This window comes from Alosa sapidissima, chromosome 4 (genome assembly GCF_018492685.1).
Source record: "Alosa sapidissima isolate fAloSap1 chromosome 4, fAloSap1.pri, whole genome shotgun sequence".
NCBI lineage: Eukaryota > Metazoa > Chordata > Actinopteri > Clupeiformes > Clupeidae > Alosa > Alosa sapidissima.
The window spans coordinates 18,030,126-18,040,636 of record NC_055960.1 but is presented as its reverse complement, the minus strand read 5'-3'; the positions used below and the strand labels follow the sequence as shown (position 1 = coordinate 18,040,636).

The 10,511-nt window shown below is 40.1% G+C and overlaps 1 protein-coding gene across 2 annotated transcripts in view; it reads left to right on the top strand.

The window, feature by feature from the left end:
- Nucleotides 1-283: 283 nt before the first annotated feature.
- rab44 (RAB44, member RAS oncogene family) overlaps nt 284-10,511 on the top strand; it is an 18,249-nt gene continuing 8,021 nt past the window's right edge. The window contains exons 1-2 of one of the 2 annotated variants that reach the window (XM_042088447.1): nt 284-459; nt 6,915-9,289. In XM_042088447.1, the coding sequence (XP_041944381.1) occupies nt 6,929-9,289 (2,361 nt within the window). In that variant the 5' untranslated portion in view covers nt 284-459; nt 6,915-6,928. Of the gene's footprint in view, nt 460-6,914; nt 10,416-10,511 lie in introns of both variants that reach the window. The other variant, XM_042088446.1, reaches the window with a different exon arrangement.

Below are 10,511 nucleotides of genomic sequence, written 5' to 3'. Positions count from 1 at the left end.
TACCTGCTATGCTAGTAGAAAATATTAAATTCATCCATTCATTTTGGAATTCAGAACAGCAAGCAAGGCACTATGCATAAAACAAATGGAACTCTTTGTATTTGGTCAAATAAAAGTAGCAACTTGCACAGCTGATGGAAAAGATAACATCAGTCTTGCAATATTGCCCTCTGTCATTTATGTAATTGTATTTGGTTAAGTTGTACATGTACTTTCTTGCTTTGGTACTAATGCAGGAAATGAATCATGCTAACCTTGTTCACACCGTCATATTTCAGTTTGCTCGGACTGTATATAACACAGGAAGTTTAAAACCAAGCTGACTTGTTTAAAAAAAAAAAAAAAACTAGGAAATGGCTTACTCTGCGTTTACTCTGTTGCGATGATGATGATTATCTGGAACTTGAGGGATATGTAGGAATTGTTTGCTGAAAACCAGGAATTTACGTTTGATTTAAGGTAAGCATCAAGCTACTGGATGCTCCATAGGCCATATGCAGCTCTTTGACAGCAGGCATTTTTGACACGTGTGTGCCTTTAGTGTTTCGTGTCTGTCAAGCTAAAAGTGGCACAACTTGTGTGCATAAGTCATTTGACATATTACAGAAATGTTAAATGTTTGCCGTTTTAGCCTATTGCAAACGTCCCTCACCCAAATGAGACCCCCTCGCGTTGACACTAACTGAAAGACTTTTATTTATATATATATATATATATATATATATATAGCTGAAATGCCATAGGCTATTTGCACTTTGCAGTATTATTTTTTTATTATTAGCTGATCAGGGTAAGTAACAAGAAAATGTTTGTGTTGAAATGTTTGTAGCTCTGGATGCTGTGTCCCTGGCAGAAAAGTTTATGATTCCGTCCTACAAATATGAAGATTCTCTCTATATGATATGCCGTTGTCCAACCTACAGATTAACGTAGAGCAGTTGTGCAAATAGGCCTATGCTACAGGTCATAGTCACTCAGATTGAGTGTAGCCTAACGTTACCTCCCAACTGTTGTATTATCTCCATGAGAAGTATAGCGTTAATGGTGTGAGTTGTGAGAAAGGTAGGCCTAGAATTCTTTTCAAATGAGTTTCCTGATCACAAATTTGCCAATGCCGAGTTGGCTAACGGAATGCATTACGACAATTTATTTAGTTGAATTTTGGGTGAATTTAGGGAATATTGTAATCTGCTTGTTAGGCCTACATAGCTTGAAATCAACAATTCCTAACCAAATTAAGCAGGCTATGCAAATCTAGCTCAACTATAGTTGTCTTTATTAGACCTATGACGCATGATGTACCTGTATGTTTTTTGCCATGAAATGCATGAAACCAGACACTTAAGTCTAGACAGACTAAATGTTCGTGTCGCATATATTGCACTCAAAATGAAGCCCAGTTTGCGTGGGCAACTGGGCATGGTGCACAGCTTGAGTCATGTAGGCTAATTTACCTTTTTGCAATTACCTAAAACAACCTGGCTGTTGGCTAGTTAGTGCTATAGCCTAACATATCTTTCAACCAGCAAAATGTTTTCTAACAAAGCCTAATATTTGTTTGCCTGCTTCTTGCTGTGTTAATTTTTTGTATCCTGAAAGAAGGCTGTCATGTTTGTTGAGTTGCAGCTGTTTTCATAGGCTGGTTAATAAGCTTCCTCTTTTAGGCTGTTGTAAGTAGGCCCTACATGGCTATCTTTTGAGTGAACTTACACTAACATAGAATAACTGTATTTGCATAACTTTACAAGTAGCCTAACACCTTTGATTGAAATGGTAGGCTACTGCATCTGTTGTGTTGGTCTTCGTAAGAGATCAGCCATTTACAATTAATTTGGCAAGCAAATGCAACTTACAACAATAACATATAATTAAAGTTATCATAAAAATGAATACAATTTAAGCTAATAATCTTCAGTATCCCGCCGGCGGGACGGTTACCCACCTCCCCCCAACATTCTAAATCAATTGTATGCACCATATTGCTATGTAGCATAGTTTGTTATACACCATTTCAAAGCTTTGACTCTTGGGAATCCAAAAATGACAACTTTTTTCATGTACAATCTGTATAGTGCTTTACATTCTCAGATTGATCTTATTATGTCTCAATTAAATTTGATCCAAAATGCCCCCCTCCTCCACTTTTGGTGCTGCCCTGACTTCTGGCTGCAGTGTAGCTGCAGCACAATAAGTAGATGCAACATATTGGGTACTGAAATATTCACAAGAATCCATAGAAATGTAATCTTCATGTTGTATTATCCAATATTAGTTGTACAGATGTATAGTCTCTCATACACACTAAATGTGCCAACAAAGTAAATGCAAAATTAGAGACTTTTTTGTAAATATTCCATATTTTGTGTAGTCAGTCTATATCAGAACACCTGACATACAATCTAAAATAATCCACAAGAAACCTTGAAGTGTTACCTTTCATTTGAGACCAGGATTATGCTTCTACACAAAGGGGTTCATGTGCAGTAAGCATTTCATTGTCAGTATGCAATTTGGATAACAAAAAGTCCTATGGGGATTTTACAAAGGCATTTTACAAAACGCATGAGCATACCTTGGCAAATAATGGTCTAAAGTACTCATATTTTCATTCTATATTGATCTACTTTTGCACACAGCCACAAGACCTGGTGCTAGGGCTCAGTTGTGTTTCTAAGGGATATCAAGTGACCTACAGCGCTGAAATGTGGTCAGTTCAGAGATGCTTGTAATCCGGCAGAAAGAAAAAACTATATTCTAGCCTCTGTAACTCTGTGTGAGTACATCACACAGTTAGTTTGACTGTTTCCTACGAAAACTACAGGTTCTCAGCTTTCTATAGAGGTCCAAAATTTGATGGTAGGCCCCAAAAGAGGTGGGAACAATGCCCTTGTAAATAGGCACAGTGCAATTTAAGGCAAAAACTTGAAATATTTATTGAGATCAATGTGGTTAAACTACAGGGCTACAGCTACAGCGTTAGAATAACGTTTAACTACAGTGCAGAGGAGACTAGGAGTTATCACAGGCAATACTAGTACTATAGAGCAGTGGTTCTTAACCTTTTTTCAGTGATGTACCCTCTGTGAAATATTTTTTCAGCCAAGTACCCCCTAACGAGCGCAAAGCATTTTTAGTTGAGAAAAAAATACTTAAAACAGAGCACTGTGCCATCAGTGTCTAATTTATTAGACTTTGGAACTGATAAACATACAAAATTCAAACATTTGGAAAAAAAACTATTTTGAACATTTTAATTTTAACTTGTCCCTCCGTGTTTTCACAAGAATTACCGCTAAGCTTCAACCACGACTCCATCGTTTGAGTTTTGACAGTGATTGACAGGTAATGGCAGGTGGCATGTGACAGGTTGGGTCGAACCATCCTGGTATGGGGGGGACTGGGTTTTTAGGATAATGAAATTGAATAGCCTACTGAAATATAAAATTCATTTTATGAACTTGTATTCTTATATATACTTATATAAGAGTATGGTTAGTGCATATTAGGTGTGTGAGGTTATCAGAAGCGCTAGGAGAAGAGATATTCTTGGAAGAGTTGTGTCTTCAAGAGTTTTTTGAAGATAGAGAGAGACACCTTTGCTCTGATGGAGCTTAGCAGATTGTTCCACCATTGGGGGACCACAAAAAGTCTGGATTGCCATGGGAGTGGAGGCAGCAGTGCCATACGACGTTCCTTGGAGGAGCGCAACAGCCAAGAGTTAACATAAGCTTTTATGAGAGCACTTAAGTAAGTGGGTGCAGACCCAGCAATAACTTTGTATGCAAGCATTGGTGTTAATGCCTATGGAAGCCGATACAATAAATAGGGCAGAAGCATGCAAAAATGCAATGAAAAGTTGGATTTATGTAACAATTGAAATTGTTCACGAGGTCAAAGTAACGAGTAAGAAGTCAGCTAGAAGAGGGTCAGTGATCAGTCATGTCAGGTGTGTTGGGGTGCGTGGAATGTAGCTGGAGGTGATGTTCTTTTATCCAAGCAGATATATTAGAGAGAGAGTTTGAGATCCGCGCCGAGACTGGCATCATCAGGCGGGAAGAATAAAGTTGTGTATCATCTGTGCAGTGATATGAGAAGCCGTATGAGTGGATGACTGGGCCCAATTGATGAGGTAGTGTACACAGTCAAGACTCATGGTTCCTCATTGGTGATTTTGCCCTACCTAGTGTATGCTGTAGGCCTACTGATATTTGGTAATTTCAAGAAGCATTTTCAATTTGTGTCTAAGCTGATTCCTTCATTTTTCATAGTCATAGTTAGTCATCATTAAATTAGATATGTCATTATTCATTATGAACATTCTTATTATTGTCATTATCATTATTATTAGTTATTATTATTATTTAAATGTGATTTTACTATGAACTGACATTTGAATAATACTATAATGTTTATTGATATTCTACTGTATGTTGTAGCTAAGCTGTTTATGTTCTTTTTATTAGCCTACACATTCAAATTCGTAGTGTTGTTATAGTCATGTGAAGGAGACATTATCATCCCTGTAAATCAGCCTTACACATAATTACATTGTATTACATTACATTACATTACATTTGGCTGACGCATTTTTAACCAAAGCGACTAACAACATGGTAAACAGTTTAAGCTTTTTAAAGCAATTCTCTCAACAATTCTAGGACAATTTAAAAAAAGGTACAATAAGAAATATAGCCGCAAGCGGCAATGGCGGGCCCGAGCACCTGCGGGCCGCAACCCGTAACATGTCGGAGTCAAACAAAGCACCGACGTGGTACGTTTGTGAAATGTACATAGTTGATGCGTGAGCTATGTGTTTTTGTATTTTATTTTCAGCCACATTGACTTGCTTGGCCATGTGGGGGCGCAATGCAAGGCAGGCCCATTGGGTGTCATCATAATCATAATATATGTTAACCTGAGAAATTGCAGACCATTCATTTTAAGCAAAGAACATTTCTGATACACTTTTTGGTTGGCCAGATGGTGGCGCTATGTTACAGTAGGCATGGAAATTACACATGTGAATATCATCACAATAATGATATCCCAAATGTTTGTAAAATTTCAGATCAATCGCTTAAGGCATTGTCCATTTCTGGCACATTTCCTGCTTGGCCAGGTGGTGGCGCTATGATATTCAGAGACCCTATGGGCCTGCCTATCATCATAATTATAATATCTATTAACCTGAGAAGTTTCAGACCTTTCATTCAAAGCATAGAGCATTTCTGGCATATTTCCTGTTTGGCCAGATAGTGGCGCTATGCTAGGCATATGAATTATATGTGTGAATATCATCACAATAATGATATCCAATATTTTATAAAGTTTCAGATCAGTCACTTAAGGCATTGTCCATTTCTGGCACATTTCCTACTTGGCCAGGTGGTGGCGCTATGCCAGGCAGGCCCATTGGGTGTCTGAATATCATCATAATCATAATATCTATTAACCTGAGAAGTTACAGACCATTCATTCAATGCACTGTGACTTTATGACACATTTCCTGTTTATGTGGTGAGATATTAAAATCATGACATATTACAACATATCAAAAATCCCTTCGCAATTTAACATCAGCAACATCTTGGCACCATATTTGCCAAATTTCACATGAATCTGACAAACCGTCTAGGAGAAGTATGTTCAAATTGATCATATGACATCAGTATAATTGTCATTCTTTCTGTTGCCAGTTGGTGGCGCTATGCCAAACATGCATTATGGGCCTGTGAATATTATCACTCCCATGGTATTCAAAGACCTGTGAAATTTAAAACATTTCAAGCCATGCATGGTGAATTAAGACACATTTATTGTTTATGTGGAAGGGTATTAAAATTCAGAGTTTTGCCATTTCGTCAAATTACAACATATCAAAAAAAGCTTCACAATTTAGATTCAGAAGCATATTGGCATCATATATACCAACTTTCACATGAATCGGATCAACCGTCAAGGAGGAGTATGTTAAAATTGATCATGTCCACAATGCACAAAATCCCAATTACCTCACTTCCTGTGGGCGTGGCTAATGGCATGTTAATACAAAAGTTGATTGTTTTTGGGAGTTACACACACCCACCAAATTTGGTGTGTGTATCTAAAACTATATGCCAACCACAAGTCACAGTGACATAAGGGGGCGCTATGGAGTTCCTGGGCCAAGCCCAGTGCCAAGGCTTTTCCCCTGTGTATTCATGGTACCTCTTGACGTGTGTGCCAAATTTCATGCGTTTTCACCGATGGGAAGAACCTGTTTTGGCATCACAATTCATGACATTTTAGTCCGCACAAAATCCCAAATACCTCACTTCCTGTTGGGCGTGGCTAATGCATTGTACATACGAAAGTTGTTCATCTTGGGGAGATACACACACCTACCAAATTTGATGCGTCTAGCTGAAAGTATGTGCCAACCACTGCCTCAATCACCTAAGGGGGCGCTATTGAGTCCCTGGGCCACGCCCGGGGCCAAGCTCTTGTACCTAACTGCTTTGCGTGACACCTGATGTGTGTGCCAAATTTCAAGAGTTTTCGACCATGTTAACCACCTCAAAAAAGGAAAACGCTCTGAGACAAAGTTAATAAAATAATAATAATAATAATAATAATCCTTACAAAAACAATAGGGCCTTGCGCCCTTCGGTGCTCGGGCCCTAATAAGTGCATCAGTGAGTGCAGTTTTTAAACAGTCGAGTGTCAGTTCTAGTCAGGTGGTAAGTGCTAGGATCAGCAAGACTAGTTGTAAGTAGTGCTACAAGAGGAGATGTTCTCTGAAGCGCTGGGTCTTGACATAATGTCATGGAATATATAATCAAAGAGCATCATGTCAAGCTGGGTAAAAACAATTTTTAGCTGAATTTTGTCTGTTGTGCTCATTAAGCTGATAATAGCTGTTTCTTGTAACACAGGTCTGTTGAAAATAATGTCCAGCAGAAAGTCCAAAAAAAGAATTGGGTCAACGCGACAGCGCCACCAAGGGTATAAGGCAGAAGAGAGGGGAGCTAATGAAGAACTTCAAGAGGTCTCCACTGCCCAACACCTGCAACTATCAAACTCATCTGAAATGCCCACATGCCAGCTTGATTTTGTGCCTGAGAACATAGAGGGTAGCCAACATGATCCAGGCAAAACAAACTCAGAAAACTTTGAAACTGGAGCACTGGCTGACATTTCTGAGGCAGAAACAAGTACTTCTGGGAAGAAAAGGAGAATGGGTTCTACTCGAAGAGCCAAGCAAGGATTGCAAGCTGAAGAGAGAAAAGAGCAGGAGGAGGTTAAGAGCATGCAGATAGTACAGGAAGAATTTAATGTCACAGAAACAGAGGATCAGTATTTTAAAGAATATTCAGATGCAGGCCAGGCTCAGACACAGATGCCGGAATTAGGTGGCAGTGAAGTTAAGGATCTGGGAACTGGGGATGAGTCTCCAAATGAACGACATAAGCTGTTGTCAGAGCTGGAACTCAAAACAGAGACAGAGGCCTGCAGTACAGAAATCCCCTCTCCTCCAGTGTCCTTTATTCAAAGTCCCACACCAGTAGCAAATCCACCTGTGTGTGTCACAGGCACCCATCCAGAAGAGGGGGAAACTTCACACAAACAAGATGAACAATCATGCTTCAATATGTTTGAGGTCAAGGAGATCTGTTCTGATGACAGGCCACTTCAAAATACACCTCGAGGACTTTCTGATCAGCAGAGAGATGAAAGTGCTGAAGATGTAGGTAAAAGTGAAGAACAAAGGGGGGCAAAAGAGGTCCATTTGGAGGGTAGTTTAAACCAAGAAATAATAATGGAAATTGAGAAAGTAGATGGTAAGCCTGTCAGTGAAATGGAGGTGGAATGGGCTGGCATCCAAGATTTTTCATTACAAATGCAACATATGACACAGAAAAGTGCATTTTCATCAACAATGGAAAACATTTCAACGGTTAAAGAAAATTCACAGATCTTCCATCCTAGCGATGCCAATATTGATGGCACAGTAATGGAAGGTTACAACAAGTTTGGAAATCAAAACATCACAGAAAGTGAACAAACCAGCTCTATTAATGTTTCACAAGAAGAGGATAAAAACTCAGAACATAATGTTCAAAAGCTTAAGAAAAGAATGGGGTCAACCCGTAGACCACTCAAAGCAATCAAACTGAAAGAGGACATTGGAAACAGCCAGGTGGGAACACAGGATAACACATTGCAAGAGGAAATGTCTGTCAAAGAGGACACGCAGTTCAGAGAAATGGCTGTATTTAATGATAAGTTAGAGATGGTCTTTACTGTCAATGTGAGAGGGGGAGAGTTAGAAGGAACAGGTGATGAGTTTGAGGAACATACTGCCATGGCTACAGACGCATTCCCCTCAACAGAGAATATAACAGATGGCATTGGGACAAGCACCAGAAGTAGTCATCTCATCATGGAAGGGGAAGGTGCAGAAATACTACATCCAGGAGTATTAGGGGAACAAATAAGTGAACATCTGTCATACCATGCACTAGATGAAGAGACACTGCAGATAGTGGACCAAAGGCAATTCACTGAGAATACAAATCTTACCCCAGAATTCACTACCCAATATGTTGACCAGCTCCAGCAGCATGGTGAGATAAATTCAGAAAACAGTCTAGAGACACCTGAACACCAAGAAAGGCAATCCAGTACAAGCATGGAAGTATCAGAACAGACAGAAGTTGAGAATAAGTTATCATTCCAGTGCATTCCAGATGATTCCAGTCCAGATTCTGCAGGGATCACAATAGAGGACATAGACGTCACTGAGAAAACTGAGTCTTTTTCTTCTCAGATAGGTTTTGAGACTGTCAGTGAGGCTTCTGGTCATTCAGAACAAGAACATCAGTTGTCATCTCCTACACCACATAACATTCCAGAGAACACAGTTGCCCAACTGAATGTTCATGCAGAGAGCTTTAGCTCTGAGATGTGCAGCCCTGATGTCCAACACAGCGAGGAAGCAGAACAAGGAACACAGGTTCACATTCTTAGTTCAACCATGGATTCAGAAGTACCAAATATCAGCACAGATGTTCCTGACTTTTATCATTCACTTAATGTGGAAAGCACAGACCCATCGGAAACAAGCACATTGTCTGACCACTCTCAGTCCTCCCTCAAACTTCAACATCAAGAGGAAGAGGAGAGTGTGCAACAGGATGCCTCGTGGCAGAAGAGGAGAATGGGGTCAACCCGTAGGCCAAAAAGAGAACAGAAAAAGGAAGCGACATGTGGAGCCATGAGTACAGATGACGTCAATGAGGACATGAACATGAATGCAGATACGGAGATCACAGTTGCCCCACTGAATGTTCATGCAGAGAGTTCTAGCACTGAGATGCTCAGCCCCAATGTCCAACACTGTGAGGAAGCAGAACAAGGAACACAGGCTCACATTCTCAGCTCCACAATGGAATCAGAAGTGCCAAATATCAGCACAGATATTCCTGACTTTTCTCATGCACTTAATGTGGAAAGCACAGACCCATCAGAAACAAGCACATTGTCTAGCCACTCGGAATCCTCCTTCAAACTTCAACATCAAGAGGAAGAGGGAAGTGTACAGGGTGCCTCAAGGCAGAAGAGGAGGATGGGGTCAACCCGCAGGACAAAGAGAGAACAGAAAAGGGAAGAGCCAAGTGGAGCCATGAGTGCAGATGATGTCAAAGAGGACATGAACGCAGATACGATCATGAGGTCAGAGGCAGAAGAAGGAATTATAGGAGAAAGCATAATCGGTGTCTCAAAGGAAAATGAGTTTGTCATTAATCAGACAGATGCTGGAACTCTCAGTATGGCTTTAACCTCTGTTGAACAGAATCAGTATGTTGATAGTAGCCTATCAGTTGAAACTGTTTCATCTTCTTTCCAACTGTGCAACCCAGAGGAGGGTGGGCAAAAACAAGAATATAGACATCAATACCCTGATATAATTGCAGAGCAACTAGATGGTAATGACCTAGAAGATAACAACGAGATGTCCATTTTGGGAAAGGAAACAGCAGAGGTCCGTACAACAGTGGGAGCAGACCTGTCCAATGAAGCATTTATGAAAGAAGATGTTGACCAACTCAAGAAGCATGAGGAAGAAAAGTCAGAAAGCTTTCTTGAGGCCCCTGGTGACCAGAACAAGGAAAACATAAATACAAAGGTATCAGAACAGACAGAAGCTGAGAATATTTTATCATCTCCTACTGAAGATCCCAGCCTAGACTGTGCAGGCACGACTGTTGAGGACATGGATACCACTGAGAAGGCTACCTCTTTCTCCTGTCAGATAGCCATTGAGACTCTCACCTGTCTTGGATCTCCCCCATCTCCTTCATCAGATCACATTCCAGAGATAGATACCTCACTGAATGTTCATAAAGAGAGTTTTAGCCCTGAGATGCACAGCCCTGATGTCCAACACAGTGAGGAAGTAAAACAAGGAACACAAGCTCACATTCTCGGCTCCACCATAGAATCAGAAGTACCAAATATCAGCACAGATG